This window comes from Haematobia irritans, chromosome 5 (genome assembly GCF_050003625.1).
Source record: "Haematobia irritans isolate KBUSLIRL chromosome 5, ASM5000362v1, whole genome shotgun sequence".
NCBI lineage: Eukaryota > Metazoa > Arthropoda > Insecta > Diptera > Muscidae > Haematobia > Haematobia irritans.
Genome location: NC_134401.1, coordinates 120,134,256 through 120,156,479, shown reverse-complemented (window position 1 = coordinate 120,156,479; position 22,224 = coordinate 120,134,256). Strand labels below are relative to the sequence as shown.

General features: G+C 36.4%; 1 protein-coding gene across 4 annotated transcripts in view; it reads left to right on the top strand.

The window, feature by feature from the left end:
* Nucleotides 1-22,224, top strand: part of Jabba (jabba) — a 42,175-nt gene that overhangs the window by 3,238 nt on the left and 16,713 nt on the right. For 3 of the 4 annotated variants that reach the window (XM_075309487.1, XM_075309485.1, XM_075309488.1), the window contains exons 2-4: nt 7,936-8,241; nt 14,694-15,082; nt 15,147-15,383. In XM_075309487.1, coding sequence (XP_075165602.1) covers nt 7,992-8,241; nt 14,694-15,082; nt 15,147-15,383 — 876 coding nt within the window. In that variant the 5' untranslated portion in view covers nt 7,936-7,991. The remainder of the gene's footprint in view (nt 1-7,935; nt 8,242-14,693; nt 15,083-15,146; nt 15,384-22,224) is intronic. The other variant, XM_075309486.1, reaches the window with a different exon arrangement.

Below are 22,224 nucleotides of genomic sequence, written 5' to 3'. Positions count from 1 at the left end.
CAAAAATTGGTCCATATCGGTCCATAATTATATATATAGGCCCCCATATAAACTGTTCCCCAGATTTGATCTCCGGAGCCTCTTGGAGGAGCAAAATTCATCTGATCCGGTTGAAATTTGCAACGTGGTGTTAGTATAAGGCCGCTAATTACCATGCCAAAATTGGTCCATATCGGTCTATAGTTATATATAGCCGATCCCCAATCACACAAAAATTGGTCCATATTGGTTCATATTTAATCATGGTTGCCACTCGAGCCAAAAATAATCTACCAAAATTTTATTTTTATAGAAAACATTGTCAAAATGTTATTTCAATAGAAATTTTTTTCAAAATTTTATTTCTATAGAAAATTTTGCCAAAATTTTATTTCTATAGAACATTTTGTTAAACTTTTATTTTATCAAAATTTTATTTCTATAGAAAATTTTGTCAGAATTTTATTTCTATAGAAAATTTTATCTAAATTTTATTTCTATAGAAAATTGTTTCCAAATTTTACTTCTATAGAAAATGTTGTCAAAATTTTATTTCTACAGAAACTTTAAACTTAATTATATACGTATTTAATCGGCCTTTTTTAGTTTAATATATACCACGTATGGACTATGTGGTATATATTACGGTGTACGGTTTAAAATGCCTTGCCATCGGCAAGTGTTACCGCAACCCAAGTAATTCGATTGTGGATGATAGTCTTCAGTAGAAGTTTCTACGCAATCCATGGTGCAGGGTACATAAGCTTCGGCCTGGCCGAACTTACGGCCGTATATACTTGTTACTATACAAAATTTTGTCAAAATTGTTTCACTATAGAAAATTTTGTCAAAATTTTATTACTATAGAAAATTTTGTCAAAATTTTATTACTATAGAAAATTTTGTCAAAATTTTATTACTATAGAAAATGTTGTCAAAATGTTATTTCTATAGAAAATTTTGTCAAAATTTTATTACTATAGAAAATGTTGTCAAAATGTTATTTCTATAGAAAATTTTGTCAAAATTCTATTTTTATAGAAACTTTTGTCATACTAAATTATTTACGTATTTAATCGACATTTTTTGTTTAATATATACCCCGTATGGACTAACGAACAATTGAGAAGACGGTGTTATCTTCTTCAACCCTTTGTTTATTCGTTTTTTCTATTAAACTTATTTCAATAATTTGACATATGAAAAGAGTATATCTGGTCAGAGCATATTCCCAATTAGGGGGGTTCACATTCTAAAATTGACGTGTTTTTGAAGAAAACTTGTGTTTTGAACTTGATGTTTTGTATGGGGAAAAGGACTCGTTTTGAAATGCTTATAAACTGAAAACATTTCAAACCCCAAAATATGCTTGGTCAGAACGCAGTTTTGTCCTACATTTGAAATTTTTCTATTTGTAATCTAAAGACCAATAGCTCATTTAATTTAAGTTTATTTTTGTTAAGTGAAAAGGTTTTTCTTCTCTTTTATGAAAATTTACAAATATATGTGTGCAAAATATTATGGAAAAAAATCAAAGCGAAGATTATGGACTGTCTCTTATTTCTTTTTTTTTTTTTTTGAGAAATTTTATCTTTATATTCCGTAAAGCACGAGTCCTAAAATATAGATTTTTTTAGAGTAGAATTAAGAATTTATGGGGTAGCAGTCACATACGGGGTAGCGTCACGAAGTGACCATATTTTTGGGTAAAAATAAATTTTTATTGACTGACATGGTAAAGGAGGCATGGAAGTAACCTAAATTCGTAACTTTGTTTAAATAACAAAGTATTTTTTTGTCTTAATTTAAAATAAATCCTGGCATAACATATGTAGAGAAAAATGTATAGTTTAACTTATTTTTATTGCAAAAAATTATTTGTTTTTAGTTAAATTTTATTTTTTTTTTTCGAAATTTTCCACAACTAAATGAAATTTTATTTGTTTCAAGTATATCCCAAAATTTTATGAACTAAGCGTGGGTATAAAGTTCAATGACTGTACACATAAGTTCCATGAAAACTAAAGCAAAGCAAAAATAGTAAAAACACAACAACGTACACTGAAAAAAAGCATGCCCGTTTCCAAAGATTTTGTCTTTACTTTAAAAATTTTGGTATTGATTCCGAGCCAAAGAAGCGGAAAATACAAGTAAGGATACTTTTAAGACATAATTCTCTTTTAAATTTGGGTTTTGTATACTTGCTTCTAGGAAGCAAATTTTAATTTTTCGCTTTTTTAGCTTTTTTTCTTCAAATGCTATCAAAGTCCTTTAAAAACGAGTTAGGTTATCAAGCCAAGTTTTTGCTTCCACCGTAGTTTTTCCCTTCAGAAAACAGTATTTTATCAAAACGCGAAATTCCTTTTTTCATTTTTCCACAATAACAAAAGTTGCTTCACAAAAGACGCTCTATCTCACAAACTAATTGACTTACAGACGTCAAATTTTGACACGAATCATTTGAAGGTTGGTACTATATAAAAATAATATGCATTTAATACTAGAGACGCCATCTATGTGTCAGACCGGCGACTTATCAGTCAACCTGTTACCACATTGGTGAACGTCTCTCTTATCACTGAATGCTGCCCGATTCCATGTTAAGCTCAATGATAAGGGACCTCCTTTTTATAGCCGAGTCCGAACGGCGTTCCACATTGCAGTGAAACCACTTAGGGAAGCTTTGAAACCCTCAGAAATGTCACCAGCATTACTGAGGTGGGATAATCCACCGCTGAAAAACCTTTTGGTGTTCGGTCGAAGTAGGAATCGAACCCACGACCTTGTGTATGCAAGGCGGGCATGCTAACCATTGCACCACGAGTTAACCACAACTTTATTTTCCAAATTAAGACTCGACTTCCAGTAAAAATTATGCTATATTTCAAGTAAAAAACCTCTTTAAAATAAAGTATTGAAAAACATGTCCTATATTTGAATGAATTTTTGCTTTGTAGTCAAGATGCAAAAAGACAACAAATTTAAAGACAATTTCATTAAATTTAAAGAATTTTTCTGAATTATTAAAGTCAAGTTGAACTTAGCCCAAACATTTTTTCTTTCGTGTTATGATACCCATTTTTAAGTGAAGTCACTTAATTATAAGGACACTCCGACTTCATTGAAAAGTTTATCGACTTTTGGACAAGGAAAAAAACTTTATACTAGAGACATGCGTCTTCTATGCTAAGCAAAATTTGCATTCGTATTTTAAAAACATGAAATCTTTGACCTCATGACAATATTTTTTTCAGTGTATGGTTAAAATGGTCATGATTTTGGGCCAATATTGGTTTTTCCTTTGCTATTGTTAGTTTTTCATCTATGAGAAGATGTAATTTCTTAAATTGTAGTTAACAAGTATTCAAGTTGGAGTACAATTACTATTACTTTCGTAAGAGGTAGTTCATTTTTCAGACCTTTATTTATTTCTGTGTGACTTGGATTTTCTTTGAATTTTAAACTTTCACTTCTCATGCTCGTTCGAGTAATGGCGGAAAAAATCTACAGAATTTAGAATGCAAATCGTAATGAGAAAAGTGTTTACACAATAAGTTTAAGATTTATCTAAAAGGCTCCATACGTACGTATAAATTTTAATTATAACTTCGAGAATTGTACCAAACATCCGAGATTCAAAATAGTATCATGTAACCCGCTACATTGTGGAGTTTCCACAGGAAATTATTATATTTATATACTTGTTTTCTCCTTTTTAGTTTATGTAGAAGCAAATGACGAAATATAATTAAAGTGAAGGAAAAGTGCCCCCTTTTTTGAGTGTAACGTTTGTCCAAAAATTCCAAAAAAATGTTTGACGAAAACTTAAAAACGTTTAGTAATTTTATAGTAAAATTAATTTGAAATATGTATGCCAACGACGTATACAATAGGGAAGTGATGTGATTTGAGTTTGAAAGGTATTCCTCATTTTTAAATAAAATGTGAAAGCCCTCTATCTGAAATTAAGCCCATGCATTTTTATGAATGCTCTGACGATACACTTTGACCCTCGATTGTTCACTCACAAACTTATCAATAAAATTTATTTTATTTTTAATATTTGTTGTAGCCTCTCATCACTGTGAAATAAAATGAAATAATATTTTATTAATAAATTCAAGCTTGTTATCATTTGATATTTTTAAACAAAGAGAGAGTTTTTGTTTATTATAAAATACAGGTGAAGTAGTTACGGACTATTGGCGGCAAATTAAAATGTTCTACGAAAAATACAATAAGTGTTGAAAATATTTATTAGTATAATATAATATAAATTGTATAATAATTAAAAATTAAGTGCACTAATACTGCAAATTAAATATGTATTTGAGATATCGAAATACTTTTCGCAATGGTTAACACGACCGCCATGTATAAGAAGGGTCATGGGTTCAATCCCAGTTTCGAGCGAACACCAAACAATTGTTCAGCCGTTGATTATAAGAGAGGGTACAGAGAAAGAATGAATCAAATGAGAACAGTTGATGGTTGTTGCGAAATTGAGTGCATTCGTTTTGGCTATGAGCTTGGCATGATAATGAGACTTCCCTAAACATTTTATCGACATTTGCGAAAAACTGAGAATGTGATTTTGCTTTCAGAGCAGCACTTTTTCTTCATGGTGTATGAAAACAAATCGAGACTTCTGAGGAGTAAGTCCAACCGTTTATGCAAAGTAAATTAAAACAAGTATGTACGACCGTAAGTTCGGCCACGCCGAATCTTATGTACCCTCCTCCATGCATTTAGTAGAAACTTCTACTAAAGACTGTCATCCATAATCGAATTACTTGGGTTGTGGTAATACTTGCCGATGAGATTGCCATCTTAAAACTTCTTAACATCGTCCTCTAAATTATAAGTTAGTCCATAGGTGGTATATATTAAAAAAAAAAAAACAAAAAACCGATTAAATAAGTATATAATTCAGTTCTTGACCCGGTATATGGTATATAGAGAATCGTACAAATAAATACCAACGGATATGAAGTTTTGCGCGGTAATTAGAGAGCCGAATTCAAATATGGGGGTCGCTTTATAAGGGAACTATATACAATTGCGAACCGATATGGACCAATTTTTGTGTGACTGGCGATAGGTTTATCTGGGGGGAGGCTCCGGAGGTCAAATCTAGGGATTGGTTTATATGGGGGCTATATATAATTATGGGCCGATGTGAACTAATTTTTGTTGGGTTGTTGGAAACTATATGCTAGCACCATGTACCAAATTTCAGCCGGATCGATAACATTTGCTTCTCTTAAAGGATCCGCAAGCAAGCCAAATCTGGGGATCGGTTTATATGGGAACTACATATAATTATGGGCCGATATGGACCAATTTTTGCATGGCTATTAGAGACCATATACTAGCACCATGTACCAAATTTCAGCCGGATCGGATAAAATTTGCTTCTCTTAGAGGCTCCGCAAGCCAAATCGGAGTTCGGTTTATATGGGAGCAATATATAATTATGGACCGATGTGGACCAATCTTTGTATGGTTGTTAGAGACCATATAATAACACCATGTATTATTATATGGTCTCTAACAAAAATACAAATTTTTTTCCTGCGAGCATCCTTTTGAGATCTGAGAACAAGCAAAAGTCGCTGGGTGGGTGGGGAAGCAATTCGAAGCCGAATTCATGAATTTTTGCCACCGTTCCCAATGACTTGAGGCACGGTGCGTTGTCTTGGTGGAACAACACTTTTTTCTTCTTCATATGGGGCCGTTTTGCCGCGATTTCGACCTTCAAACGCTCCAATAACGCAGTATAATAGTCATTGTTGATGGTTTTTCCCTTCTCAAGATAATCGATAAAAATTATTCCATGCGCATCCCAAAAAACAGAGGCCATTACTTTGCCAGCGGACTTTTGAGTCTTTCCACGCTTCGGAGACGGTTCACCGGTCGACTGTCGATTGGACTCAGGAGTGTAGTGATGGAGCCATGTTTCATCCATTGTCACATATCGACGGAAAAACTCGGGTGTATTACGAGTTAACAGCTGCAAACACCGCTCAGAATCATCAACACGTTATTGTTTTTGGTCAAATGTGAGCTCGCGCGGCACCCATTTGGCACAGAGCTTCCGAATATCCAAATATTGATGAATGATATGACCAACACGTTCCTTTGATATCTTTAAGGCCTCTGCTATCTCGATCATCTTCATTTTACGGTCATTCAAAATCATTATGTGGATTTTTTTGATGTTTTCGTCGGTAACCACCTCTTTCGGGCGTCCACTGCGTTCACCGTCGTCCGTACTCATTTCACCACGCTTGCGTTTTGCATACCAATCAATTATTGTTGATTTCCCAGGGGCAGAGTCCGGAAACTCATTATCAAGCCAAGTTTTTGCTTCCACCGTTTTTTTCCCTTCAGAAAAAAGTATTTTATCAAACCACGAAATTCCTTTTTTCACAATAACAAAAGTTGCTTCACAAAAGACGCTCTATCTCACAAACTAATTGACTTACAGACGTCAAATTTTGACACGAATCATTTGAAGGTTGGTAGTATATAAAAATAATATGCATTTAATACTAGCGGCGCCATCTATGTGTCAGACCGGGGACTTATCAGCTAACCTGTTACTGTACTTTACACAAAAGTCGTATAAAGGGGGGAGCCACCGTGGTGCAATGGTTAGCATGCCCGCCTTGCATACACAAGGTCGTGGGTTCGATTCCTGCTTCGACCGAAAACCAAAAAGTTTTTCAGCGGTGGATTATCCGCCCTCAGTAGTGCTGGTGACATTTCTGAGGGTTTCAAAGCTTCTCTAAGTGGTTTCACTGCAATGTGGAACGCCGTTCGGACTCGGCTATAAAAAGGAGGTCCATTGTCATTGAGCTTAACATGGAATCGGGCAGCACTCAGTGATAAGAGAGAAGTTCAGCAATGTGGTATCACAATGGACTGAATAGTCTAAGTGAGCCTGATACATCGGGCTACCACCTAACCTAACCTAACCTAAGGGGTGGTCCACCTCCGCGACCAAATATCGAAAAATAAAGTAGCGGGTCTTTGTCTTGACATCATCCCTAACCTTCCTTGGAAATTTGACCAAAATCGGAGAACTTTAGCCCAATTTTAAAAAAGTCGGGCAAGGGCGATGTCCCCCTCTCCCACCAGATATCAAAAAATGAGGTAACCTATTTTCACCACATGATTACCCTCTACTTTCTCCGAAAATTTTTCATGTGAAAAAATAAAATTCTGTTTTAAAAAAGCAACTGCGATGAATTTAAATTATAAATTTAAATTATGTGAAAAAAAATTTTCCCGTATTTCCGTTGAAACTATTCTTGAATTTTCTTTGCTATAAACCTCACAGAGCCTGAGACCTTTCCAACGAATGTAAAACCGTGGAAACCGGTTAGTGCGTTCTGGAGTTATGGCGTCAGGAAGGAAAACCCCACTTATTTTTATATAGTAGAAGACTACTTATCTTAAGCTGAAACTATACACTAAGTTGAGGACTGGTAATTAATATTGAATAACAACGTAAATTCAACATTAAGTATTGGGTCGACCAATCTCCCTATGTGCTTTTTATATTTGTTTTTTTTTTTTTCTGGCACATATAATCTATAGAAAATTTCCTGTCAAGACGTGCCGCATCAATAGCAAAAGTTGTATAAACAAAAATTGATTTCATTTGATCTCTCCCACAATAGCCTTTCAATCTCAATCATCGCAGTTTTACGACATCACAATGTTTTTATTTACATTCAACTTGAAATCTTGGACTTAAAAATTGATTGTTGGGATTCGAACAAAGTTCATAGTGGATTTATAATGAACAGACATTGAATTAGTCACAAAAAAAAACACACAGAAATCTCTGTCAGACAAAACTACTATAGCGTCTGATAAGACTCTGAGAGATTCTGAGTACATTTCCAGCAAGACTTTGCAATAATGGAATTTTTTCAACAATTTCAGATTCAGTCCATTGCATTCACCGGTAACTGCAACAGCTGTATTATCTGGGGGACAAAATGCCTCAAGAAACCAAAACACAAAAGAAAGGAGGTCCTTCCACTACATCAACATCGGAAGAAATCGCCACCAAAGTTCCGGATGAAGATATTGAAGAAATTGATATTCCCCAGAATAAGACCATAATGGATAGATTGCAAATGGTTATGGAAAAATTTGCCCATACTGGAATGGGACAAATGGCATTGGAGGGTTGTGATCGTGTTCTCAAAGTTTTGGAAGAGACAGCCAAATGGAGTGTACCACAGGGTGAGTATTTTAGTTGGCTTCGGGTATAAAAACAATCATGATGCAAATTGGTAGGCGATCTCGTGTTTAAATAAGTGGTCCAATATATTAAAAAATAGAATTTGGTTATTATAGTATATATGGTTAGACGGACATCGTTAAACAGAATTAAATCCACGACCATAGCATGGTAATGGAGATATAATAAGTCTGTCATTTTGTTTGTCTCTCACCAAAGTAACGATTTTCGACTATATAAATATATACAATGTGACTGATATTTATTGCAACCAAATTCAGATTTTTATAATTCCTAAATTGCTTGTCTGGCAGCTGAGAGATTTATTTCAGTAACAGTTCATTTTATAGTTAACAAGCGTACAGAAAAGTTTTGATCTAGTACATTCAGAAATAAAATTATTCGTGATGGATTTCAAGCGTGATAGTGCGATTGAATACACAAGTGGGGATTGAATACATTTTTTATTTCTTGTGCTGACATCACATTCAAAAAGTGGACGAACGATATAACTAAACCACAAATGATCCGAAAAGTGAAGGCCAGATTTGGCCGATATCCACGCCGATATTTGATCGATACCAATTGGACTGTAAAGAGCATATGAATTGCTCCCGATGAGAAGCCATTCCAAATTGAGCTGTTTCTGAACAAACCAAATGATCGGGTTTACTTGCCAAAGAGATGAGGTGAAAATTTACTCCATTGATTGTTCACCAGAATTCAAACACCTCCGATGGTCATGCTATGGGCTACCGTAACGGAATAATCATCGACCTTACACCCAGAGAAGGAATATGATCACCTCAAGCATGTTTCAAGAGAAAAATGTTAGATTTGGACGGAGAACTTGTAACATGTTTGTCGCAACCATGTTATGTTCTCGAAAATTATCCATATGGCAACATATGTTCCATGTTCCATATGTTCCATGTTCTCCGTTCAAAAATAACATTTTGGTCTTGAAACATGTTTGGGGTGATCATATTCTTTCTCTGCGTGTAGGATCAAATGTATTGAAGCAGACTAAGCAGACAAACATATCGGCTACAACATATCGGTCATCATCATCATCGCACTTAGCATATATCAATCAAGAATGGCTTCAAAAAGGTGGATCCTCGTTTCATTTTTAACGCACAATGGTCACCAAAATCTTCGCATCTCTATCCGTTAGACATTCGGAGAGTAAGGTTAGACTAAAAAATTCCATAGTGCCGATCAACCCAAAGCGGCGCTTCGTCGGGATTCCAGATCCACGTTTCTGCAGAGTGTTATGACTAATTCGTGCCAAATATGTCAAATTCGAACAAATCCGTAATTTGACATTATTTTCAACAACTATTGTTTTTGAACAATAAAATTAAAAAAATATATGTATATAAAAAAATTCACGAAAATTTTTCCAATTACAATCTTAATTGAGTTTTAAAAAATATTCAATTAAAAATTTAATTGATTCAATAATTTTTTAATTGAAACAAAAAACAATCACAAAAACTAATAATATCAATTAATTTTTTAATTGGATCAATTAAGTTTTTAATTGATACTACAATTTCTGTGATTGAAAACATTTCAATTAAAAAATTAATTAGATCAATTAATTTCGTGATTGAATCAGAAAAAAAATTTTGTGTATATTCTGTATACTCTGTAACACATCGAAATATCGACTTCCGAATATAAAGGGTGATTTGTTAAGAGTTTGATAACTTTTTTTAAAAAAAAACGCATAAAATTTGCAAAATCTCATCGGTTCTTTATTTGAAACGTTAGATTGGTCCATGACATTTACTTTTTGAAGATAATTTCATTTAAATGTTGACCGCGGCTGCGTCTTAGGTGGTCCATTCGGAAAGTCCAATTTTGGGCAACTTTTTCGAGCATTTCGGCCGGAATAGCCCGAATTTCTTCGGAAATGTTGTCTTCCAAAGCTGGAATAGTTGCTGGCTTATTTCTGTAGACTTTAGACTTGACGTAGCCCCACAAAAAATAGTCTAAAGGCGTCAAATCGCATGATCTTGGTGGCCAACTTACCGGTCCATTTCTTGAGATGAATTGTTTTCCCTCAAAATGGCCATAGAATCGCGAGCTGTGTGGCATGTAGCGCCATCTTGTTGAAACCACATGTCAACCAAGTTCAGTTCTTCCATTTTTGGCAACAAAAAGTTTGTTAGCATCGAACGATAGCGATCGCCATTCACCGTAACGTTGCGTCCAACAGCATCTTTGAAAAAATACGGTCCAATGATTCCACCAGCGTACAAACCACACCAAACAGTGCATTTTTCGGGATGCATGGCCAGTTCTTGAACGGCTTCTGGTTGCTCTTCACTCCAAATGCGGCAATTTTGCTTATTTACGTAGCCATTCAACCAGAAATGAGCCTCATCGCTGAACAAAATTTGTCGATAAAAAAGCGGATTTTCTGCCACTGATTTAGTAATAAAATTCAATGATTTGCAAGCGTTGCTCGTTAGTAAGTCTATTCATGATGAAATGTCAAAGCATACTGAGCATCTTTCTCTTTGACACCATGTCTGAAATCCCACGTGATCTGTCAAATACTAATGCATGAAAATCCTAACCTCAAAAGAATCACCCTTTATATTCTTGATCAGTGAGAAATTCTAAGACGATATAAGCATGTCCGTCTGTCTGGCTGTTGTAATCACGCTACAGCCTTCAATAATGGCACTATCGTCCTGAAATTTGGCACAGATTCGCCTTTTGTTCACAGACAGGTCAAGTTCGAAGATGGGCTATATCGGTCCACGTTTGATATAGTCCCCATATAAACCGTCCTCCAGATTTCGCGGTCTAGGGCTTATAAAAACCGTACTTTTATCCAATTTGCCTGAAATTGGAAATCTAGAGGTATTTTAGGACCATCAAAAAGTGTACCGAAAATGGTGCCTATCGGTACATGTTGTGGACCGAAAATCTAGAGGTATTTTAAAACCTCAAATTGGTGTGTCGAAAATAGGGGTTATAGGTCCATGTTTTGGTATAGCTCCCATATAGACCGATCTCCCGATTTTACTTCTTGGACTTATAGAATCCGTAGTTTTTACCCAATTTACCTGAAATTAGAAATCTAGAGATATTCTAGGACCATAAAGAGGTATGCCGAAAATGGGGTGTATCGGTACATGCTTTGATATAGCCCCCATATAGACTGATCTCCCGATTTAACCTCTAGGGCTTCTAGAATCCATAGTTTTAATCCAATTTACCTGAAATTTGAAATCTAGAGGTACTCTAAGACCCTAAAGACTTGTGCCGGAAATGGTGAGTACCGGTCTATGTTTTGATATAGCCTCCATATAGACCGATCTCCAGATTTTATTTCTTGGGCTTCTAGAATCCGAAGTTTTTACCCAATTTGCCTGAAATTGAAAATCTAGAGGTCTTCTAGGACCATAAAGAGGGGTGCCGAAAATGGTGAGTATCGGTCCATGCTTTTATATAGCCCCCATATAGACCGATCTCCCGATTTTACTTCTTGGACTTCTAGAATCCATAGTTTTTATCCAATTTGCCTGAAATTTGAAATCTAGAGGTATTCTAGGACCATAAAGAGGTATGCCGCAAATGGGGTGTATCGGTCCGTGTTTTGATATAGCCCCAATATAGACTGAGCTCCCGAGTTTACCTCTAGAATCCGTAGTTTTAATCCAATTTACCAGAAATTTGAAATCTAGAGGTACTCTAAAACCCTAAAGACTTGTGCCGGAAGTGGTGAGTACCGGTCCATGTTTTGATATAGCCACCATATAGACCGATCTCCCAATTTTATTTCTTTGACTTCTAGAATCCGTAGTTTTTATCCAATTTGCCTGAAATTTGAAATCTGGAGGTATTCTAGGACCATAAAGACGTGTGTCGAAAATGAAGAGTACCGGTCCATGTTTTGATATAGTCACCATATGGACCGATCTCCCGATTTTACTTCTTGGGCTTCTAGAATCCGAAGATTTTACCCAATTTACCACAAATCGGAAATCTAGAGGTATTCTAGGACCATAAAGACGTATGTCGACAATGAAGAGAACCGGTCCATGTTTTGATATAGCCCCCATATATATCGATTTTACTTCTTGGGCTTCTAGAATCCGAAGTTTTTTTCCAATTTGCCTGAAATTTGAAATCTAGAGGTCTTCTAGGAAAATAAAGAGATTTGCGGAAAATGGTGATTATCGGACCATGTTTTGGTATAGCCCCATATAAACCGATCACCCAATTTTACTTCGTGGGCTTATAGAATCCGTAGTTTTTACCTAATTTGCCTGAAATTGGAAATCTAGGGGTATTCTAGGACCATAAAGAGGTATGCCGAATATGTTGTGTATCGGTAAAGTTTTTGATATAGCCCCTTCATAAACAGTCCCTCCGATTTGGGGTCTAGATTCTAGAACTCTAATTAGATGTGCTGAATACTGTGTGTATGTTGTGGTAAAGGGTGATACGGTCAAAATTTGGTCAATATAAACTTGACGTATTTCTTTCAATTTTGCATTTAAAAAACTTGAAGACCCCTCATTTTGAAGGTGTGTGTGTAGAATGTTGCTCCTATTTTGATTTTGGAATTCACTCTTCAGTTGTCAAAATGCCGTCCAAGCAAGAAGAGCAGCGTATCAAAATTTTGCTCGCGCTGGCAAAATCGCTAAAAGTTGCCAAATCAACCGTTACAAATGTAATTAAAGTGTTTAGGGAACGTTTGTCGACAGCCAGGAAGTCTGGATCGGGGGGAAATCGAAAACCGGAAGTCGCTGAGACGACAAAGAGAGTTGCCGGTAGTTTCAAGCGAAACCCTAACCTCTCTCTCCGAGATGCCGCAAATAAGCTGGGTGTATCGTCTACAACCGTGCATCGAGCCAAAAAACGAGCCGGACTATCGACTTACAAGAAGGTAGTGACTCCAAATCGCGATCATAAACAAAATACGACGGCCAAAGCGCGATCACGGAGGCTGTACACGACGATGCTGACGAAGTTTGACTGCGTGGTAATGGACGACGAAACCTACGTCAAAGCCGACTACAAGCAGCTTCCGGGACAGGAGTTTTATACAGCAAAAGGAAGGGGAAAGGTAGCAGATATTTTCAAGCACATAAAACTGTCAAAGTTCGCAAAGAAATATCTGGTTTGACAAGCCACCTGTACCTGTGGTTTGAAAAGCAGCATTTTCATAGCCTCTGGGACTGTCAACCAAGAAATTTACGTGAAAGAGTGTTTGAATAAACGTCTGCTGCCTTTCCTGAAGAAACACGGTTGTTCCGTACTGTTTTGGCCGGATTTGGCATCTTGCCATTACGGTACGCCGCCAACAACGTGCAGGTGGTTCCCAAGGACAAGAACCCTCCCAACACGCCAGAGCTCCGCCCAATTGAGAAATACTGGGCTATTGTCAAGCGGAACCTAAAGAAGACCAAAAAACTGCTATGGACGAGCAGCAGTTGAAGGCAAACTGGCTTTCTGCGGCGAAGAAGGTGGACAAGGTGGCTGTACAAAATCTGATGGCAGGTGTCAAGCGTGAGGACCGGCAATTCGGATTTGGAAAAGCGAAAGCCTCACTGAATATTTTTCCTGAATTTTATACTAATTGAACTTGAAAAAGAAAGTTAATTTGATTTTTTAAATAAACGATTTCACCGATTTACACGCGTTTTCCCTTGACCAAATTTTGACCGTATCACCCTTTATAGCCCCCATTACACCGAACTCCCGATTAACTCCTAGGGTTTCTAGAAATTGTAGTTTTTATCCGATTTAGACCCATAACAAAGTGTATATGATTTAGTTTTATCGTTTTATTGGGGTGAAAATCTACAGATTTTAGATTTCAAATCAAGACGTGATTTCATCATTTTCTTGCACACTTACAAGAGATGTTTATGATTCCTCTAAAACTCAAACAAAAACTGGTTCTATAAATTCAGAATCTGATCTAGTCTTCATAGGTAAAATCTTTACATTTATCTGTGCGAAGCGTACTGGTTGAACTCATCTGCTTGGTAAAATATCTGTCATCAAACCCCCCTGAAATTTTCAAAGGAAACTATTATATTTGATTCATTGTGGTGGGTATTTAAAATTCGGCCCGGCCAATCTTTCTACTGTATATACTTGTTTTTTTTCGGTTTGCCTAAAATTGGAATATTGAGGATGTCTAGGTCACGAAAGAGTCTCTCTTTGACTATGGTTTATATTGGTTTTGTTTTGAAGTGGACCTCATATAAATCGATCCACTTCATTTCCTGTGCAATATTTATCCAATTTGCCTGAAATTGGAAATCTAGAGGAATTTTAGGTCCACAAATAGGTTTGTGAAATACGGCCATTTTTTTCTGGCACTGATGACTCCAACGACATCTATTGACAAAATACGTAAACACTTTTTCGATTAATATAATAACCTAACCTTACAAAAATGTCTCTCAAATTTCAGATGACAATGATCACATCAAATTGGAACGCCCCCTACCATGGATATTCTTCATACCGTTGATAGTATGGTTACGAGTTTTACGTTTCTGGTTAACCATAGGTTCGGTAATGATGGGAGGTTCGCCGGTGACATCTCAGAATATGGTCTACAATGTTCAAGTGAAACGTCGCCGTTTAAGGGCCATAAGAGTTCCAGCCTTAAGAGCAACTAGACGTCTGGCGGAATCAGGAGGACAAACGAGTACCACAAACAAAACTCAAAATACATTGATTGGAAAGATACGTAGTTTATTTGGAAGTGCTGTTTGTCGACCGGGACTAAGTTGCGATTCTCCGGCCAGCAAGGCATTTGAGAAGACCTACTTATCGCAAATACTCAATGATAGTTCGGTAAGACATAGTCAACTATGTTATTAAAAAAAAAAATATCTGAATTATTTTCTTTCTATGATAGGCGGATCGTAGCTCGAGCAAAAGACCACGTGATGATGAAAATTCAGATTTAAATATGACCGTTCAGGAAATGCTTAATAAATATGCCAATGAAGATTCTGAAGATGATGAAGACTATATTCCCCAAGAAGAAGATGAAGAAAGCGATGCTAGTACATCATCCAGTGAGAGTATAGCCAGTTCCGAACAAAATGAAATGGCCGAAACTCTTGAGAATTTGCAGGCATCAAGGCAAAAGGTGATTGCTTTATCTAAATTTTTATTAGAACATTTAGAAAAATATCAAAATTCGATAACTCTAAATTAAATGTCTATATTAAAATCAAGTGTTTACAGCAATATATTGGGTAACCCGAAATTTATTTCAAAAACAAAAAAAAAAATAATTTTCTTGTTGTACGACTATTTGAATTTACAATAAATAAAGTATGTAATGATGTAGATGTTTTGAGACTAACATGAAAATAAAATCATAATTTTTTTATAGCTCTCACAAATGTTTTCTTGATCACACTTTACGATCATTATCCATTTGTGATCATCACCTTTTTTTCGAATCTTTGGTATGAAAACTGAATAAAATTTCTAATAGATTTTGGGTTACCCAATATATTGAAATCGGAAATTTGGCCCCACATGTGATAGAGAATCCGTAAATTCAAAATTTTCGAATTTCTTACCAAATGGTTCTTGATACATTTTCTTTTGAACTTTGCATCAAGAAGTGATCACATTCCATTTCGGCATGTCATTTATCTACTGAAGTTTGTATTATTTTCCCATATCTTGCAGGGATGTTTAGCAAAGAAGACAGCACTAAACGTTATGTCCTTTGAAACGGCATTACCACCTAAGCGAACTGTTCATTTTCAATAAATATCGATTTATTTAACGAAATGAATATTTTAAAAAAATTACATTTCATATATATATATGGGGAAAAGAGTTAACATTTTCGTAGGGTACATACACTGGAAAAAGAGTTTTCTTTTCCGGGGAAGGAAATTTTAGACGTAAAATTTAGAAATTTTACGTTTGACGGTAAATAATTTTCTTTAAAAACAAATATAAAGGTTTTATCATATCAGGGCTTACATTCTCTCAAAGGGAAAACCTTATATGAGTGGGAAGTTTCCTTTGTCTGAAATTTCATTTTCTTTTTTTGGTTGTAGGTATTTGCTACTACGATTTAAGAACAGAAGGGTTCTTTACATTGTACTTGAATGGGTGAGTAGTAGGGATCTGATATCTCAATAAACTAAAATTCTTAATGCCATAAAAATTAAAAGTCTAGCAACGAAAATTGACTATGAAATAGTTGGCGAAAAGGAAGTCTCCCCTTCCCCTATCCTAACAGGTTGGCTGATAAGTCCCCGGTTTAACAAAGAAAAACACATTTTTTGTCAAAATTCGTTTTTATTATTCAACATAGTTCAAGAGCGATACAACGATTATAACGACCTTCCAATTTTTGGATACCATTTTGGTAGTACTCCTTCGGTTATGCCACAAAATAGGCCTCAGTTTCGGAGATCACCTCTTCACTGCAGCCACATTTTTCCCTGCGAGCATCCTTTTGAGGTCTGAGAACAAGAAAAAGTCGCAGATCTGGAGAATAGGGTGGGTGGGGAAGCAATTCGAAGCCCAATTCATGAATTTTTGCCATCGTTCTCAATGACTTGTAGCACGATGCGTTGTCTTGGTGGAACAACACTTTTTTCTTCTTCATATGGGGCCGTTGTGCCGCGATTTCGACATTCAAACGCTCCAGTAATGCCATATAATAGTCACTGTAGATGGTTTTTCCCTTCTCAAGATAATCGATAAAAATTATTTCATGCGCATCCCAAAAAACAGAGGCCATTACTTTGCCAGCGGACTTTTGAGTCTTTCCACGCTTCGGAGACGGTTCACCGGTCGCTGTCCACTCAGCCGACTGTCGATTGGACTCAGGAGTGTAGTGATGGAGCCATGTTTCATCCATTGTCACATATCGACGGAAAGTCTCGGGTGTATTACGAGTTAACAGTTGCAAACACCGCTCAGTATCATCAACACGTTGTTGTTTTTGGTCAAATGTGAGCTCGCACGGCACCCATTTTGCACAGAGCTTCCGCATATCCAAATATTGATGAATGATATGACCAACACGTTCCTTTGATATCTTTAAGGTCTCTGCTATCTCGATCAACTTCATTTTACGGTCATTCAAAATCATTTTGTGGATTTTTTGATGTTTTCGTCGGTTACCACCTATTTCGGGCGTCCACTGCGTTCACCGTCCTCCGTGCTCATTTCACCACGCTTGAATTTTGCATACCAATCAATTATTGTTGATTTCCCTGGGGCAGAGTCCGGAAACTCATTATCAAGCCAAGTTTTTGCTTCCACCGTATTTTTTCCCTTCAGAAAACAGTATTTTATCAAAACACTTAATTCCTTTTTTTCCATTTTTTCACAATAACAAAAGTTGATTCACAAAAGACGCTCTATATCACAAACTAATTGACCTACAGACGTCAAATTTTGACGCGAATCATTTGAAGGTTGGTACTATATAAAAAAAAAATACGCATTTAATACTAGCGACGCCATCTATGTGTCAGACCGGGGACTTACCACCCAACCTGTTATATCGCAAAATGGGATACTATTTTTCAGCGCATATCAGGGATGGAAAATGCAGTACTATAGTACTTTTTTCAATACTTTTTCACCCCGGTCAGTACCGTAGTACCCCCGCGAATGATTTAGTACATTTTGGAGTCGATATCAGATTTATGATACAATAGCTTTGACAAAATATTTTAATATTTTGAGAAAGTCTTTATCAACCTTATTTGCTAATAGTCTTTTACAAATATGGCAAAACAAACATGTTCATGTGGGAAGAAAATCTCGATTTTGTAAAAAACATAGTCAAAAACCGGATTTTATTGAACATCAAGAATGTTTTAGTCGAAAAAAGAATGTGATTCTATATTATCGATTTTTTATTTCGGTAGCAAATGTTGTCAAAATTTTATTTCTATATAGAATTTTTGCAAAACTTTATTTTTATAGAAAATTTTGTCAAAAATTTATTTCAATTGAACATTTTGTACAAATTTTATTTCTATAGGAAATTTTTGCAAAATTTTATTTCTATAGAAAAAATTTTGCAACATTTTTTTTTCTACAGATTTTTTTTTGCAAAATTTTTATTTCTATAGAAAATTTTTGCAAAATTTTATTTATATAGAAAATTTTGTCAAAATTTTATTTTCTTTAAAATTTAGTCTCTTGACAATAGTTTTCCAGTGAAATTTTTGTTGAAATTTAGTAAAAATACCTTTCCGCTAAAAAAAATACCTTTTTTGTACTTTCTTAAAAATTGTATTTTCCATCCCTGGCGCATATCCTTCTTCCACATTCCCTGTACACTTCATATCAATCAGAGATGTTGATTTTTGAGGCAAACTTTAATCAAGGTCGACCAAGACCCAAAGTTCGATGAATCTTTTGTCATAAATTCGGGTTTAATTGCTCTCAAAGAGAATATTTCAAAACTAAGGAAAATTTCGATCAGGAAGAAGGTATTTTCTCTTTGCGAATAGATATTTGATAAATCCTTCTACGATTTAACAATAGACGTGTTTTTTATACCCTCCACCATAAGATGGGGGTAAAGGGTGATACGGTCAAACTTTGGTCAACATAAACTTGACGTATTTCTTTCAATTTTGCATTTAAAAAACCTGAACACCCCTCATTTTGAAGGTGTATGTGTGTAGAATGTTGCTCCTATTTTGATTTTGGAATTCACTCTTCAGTTGTCAAAATGCCGTCCAAGCAAGAAGAGCAGCGTATCAAAATTTTGCTCGCGCTGGCAAAATCGCTAAAAGTTGCCAAATCAACCGTTACAAATGTAATTAAAGTATTTGGGGAACGTTTGTCGACAGCCAGGAAGACTGGATCGGGGGGAAATCGAAAACCGGAAGCCGCTGAGACGACAAAGAAAGTTGCCGGTAGTTTCAAGCGAAACCCTAACCTCTCTCTCCGAGATGCCGCAAATAAGCGGGGGGTATCGTCTACAACCGTGCATCGAGCCAAAAAACGAGCCGGACTATCGACTTACAAGATCCAAATCGCGATGATAAACAAAATACGACGGCCAAAACGCGATCCCGGAGGCTGTGCACGACGATGTTGACGAAGTTTGACTGCGTGGTAATGGACGATGAAACCTACGTCAATGCCGACTACAAGCAGCTTCCGGGACAGGAGTTTTATACGGCAAAAGGAAGGGGAAAGATAGCAGATATTTTCAAGCACATAAAACTGTCAAAGATCGCAAAGAAATATCTGGTTTGCCAGGCCATCTCTACCTGTGGCTTGAAAAGCAGCATTTTCATAGCTTCCGGGACGGTCAACCAAGAAATTTACGTGAAAGACTGTTTGAATAAACGTCTGCTGCCTTTCCTGACGAAACACGGTTGTTCCGTACTTTTTTGGCCGGATTTGGCATCTTGCCATTACGGTAAAAAGGCCATGGAGTGGTACGCCGCCAACAACGTGCAGGTGGTTCCCAAGGACAAGAACCCTCCCAACACGCCAGAGCTCCGCCCAATTGAGAAATACTGGGATATTGTCAAGCGGAACCTAAAGAAGACCAAAAAAACTGCTAAGGACGAGCAGCAGTTCAAGGCAAACTGGCTTTCTGCGGCGAAGAAGGTGGACAAGGTGACTGTACAAAATCTGATGCCAGGTGTCAAGCGTGAGGCCCGGCAATTCGGATTTGGAAAAGCGAAAGCCTAACTGAATATTTTTCCTGAATTTTATACTAATTGAACTTGAAAAAGAAAGTTAATTTGATTTTTTAAATAAACGATTTCACCGATTTACACGCGTTTTCCCTTGACCAAATTTTGACCGTATCACCCTTTATATTAACTTTGTCATTCCGTTTGTAACACATCGAAATATTGCTCTAAGACCCCATAAAGTATATATATTCTGGGTCGTGGTGAAATTCTGGGTCGATCTGAGCATGTCCGTCCGTTCGTCCGTCTGTTGAAATCACGCTAACTTCCGAACGAAACAAGCTATCGACTTGAAACTTGGCACAAGTAGTTGTTATCGGTGTAGGTCGGATGGTATTGAAAATGGGCCATATCGGTCCACTTTTACGTATAGCCCCCATATAAACGGACCCCCAAATTTGGCTTGCGATTGCTCTAAGAGAAGCAAATTTCATCCGATCCGACTGAAATTTGGTACATGGTGTTAGTATATGGTCTTTAATAACCATGCAAAAATTGGTTCCCATCGGTCCATAATTATATATAGCCCCCATATAAACCGATGCCCAGATTTGGTTTGCGGAGCCTCTAAGAGAAGAAAATTTCATCCGATCCGGCTGAAATTTGGTACATGGTGTTAGTATAGTGTCTTTAATAACCACGATCCCCAGATTTGGCTTGCGGAGCCACTAAGAAAAGCAAGCCGATCCGGTTGAAATTTGGAACAGATTTTGACCTCCGGAGCCTCTTAGAGAAGCAAAATTCATCCGATCTGGTTCAAATTTGGAACGTGGTATTAGTATATGGCCACTAACAACCATACAAAAATTGGTCGAGCCAAAAATAAAAATTTCATTTGTATAGAAAATTTTGTTAACATTTTATTTCTAAAGAAAATTTTGTTAAAATTTCATTTCTATGGAAAATTTTGTCAAAACTTTATTTCTATAGAAAATTTTGTCCAAATTTTATTTCTACAGAACATTTTGTCAAAATTATATTTTTATGGAAAATTTTGTTAACATTTTATTTCTACAGAAACTTTTGTTAATTTAATATATACCACGTATGGAAGACGGTGTTAGGAGGTTTTAAGATACCTTGCCCTCGTCAAGCGTTACCACAACTCAACTATTTCGATTGTGGATGGCAGTGTTTAGAAGTTTCTACGCAATCCATGGTGGAGGGTACATATGCTTCGGCCTGGCCGAACTTACGGCCGTATATACTTGTTTACCCTCAAAATAAAAATTTCGTTCCTCAGAAAAGAAAACTCTTCTTTTAGTGTAAGGGCTTTTAAGCATTTCAAAAATTCGGCAAAAGAGAGGACCCCCTTTAGGTTAGGTTAGGTGGCAGCCCGATGTATCAGGCTCACTTAGACTATTCAGTCCATTGTGATACCACATTGGTGAACTTCTCTCTCATCACTGAGTGCTGCCCGATTCCATGTTAAGCTCAATGACAAGGGACGTGCTTTTTATAGACGAGTCCGAACGGCAGTGAAACCATTTAGAGAAGCTTTGAAACCCTCAGAAATGTCACCAGCATTACTGAGGTGAGATAATCCACCGCTGAAAAACTTTTTGTGTATTCGGTCGAAGCAGGAATCGAACCCACGACCTTGTGTCTGCAAGGCCGGCATGCCATTGCACCATTGCACCACGGTGGACCCCCTTTCCCCTATCCTATGTCGAAAATTGGAATAAGCTTTTTTACTGGATATATTTCCTATATGTTCCATGAACATTTCATAACAATCAGAGAAGTTGATTTTTAAGACAAAGTGTAAAAAAAGTCGACCAAAACCGAAAGTTCGGCCAGGTCAGGATTCGTATGTATCCAACACCATGGATTGTTTACAAATTGCTACTAAAGATGGTTATGCACAAAGGAAGTACTTGGGTTGTGGTAACATTGTCTTCTACATTGTAAGTTAGTCCATATGGGGTCTATATTAAATAAAAAGGCAGATTAAATATCTGCATAAGCACTTTAGTTCTTTATTGGTTTATGAGAAGAGACAGAAGGCCAAATTTCAATCGCATCAGATGAAATTTTTTCTTCCAGGAGGCTCTGGAAGTCAAATTTGGGTATCGGTTTATATGGGTGTTGGTAGAGGGCATATACTAACATCACGTATTAAATGTATCAGATAAGATTTAGTCTTCCAAGGGAATGCGGAAGTCAAATGTGGGGGTCAGTTTATATGGGGGGTATATACCTAATGGCCCATTTGCAATACCATCCGAACTACTGTTTTGTTTGGAAGTCAGCACGATTTCAACAGATGGACGGACG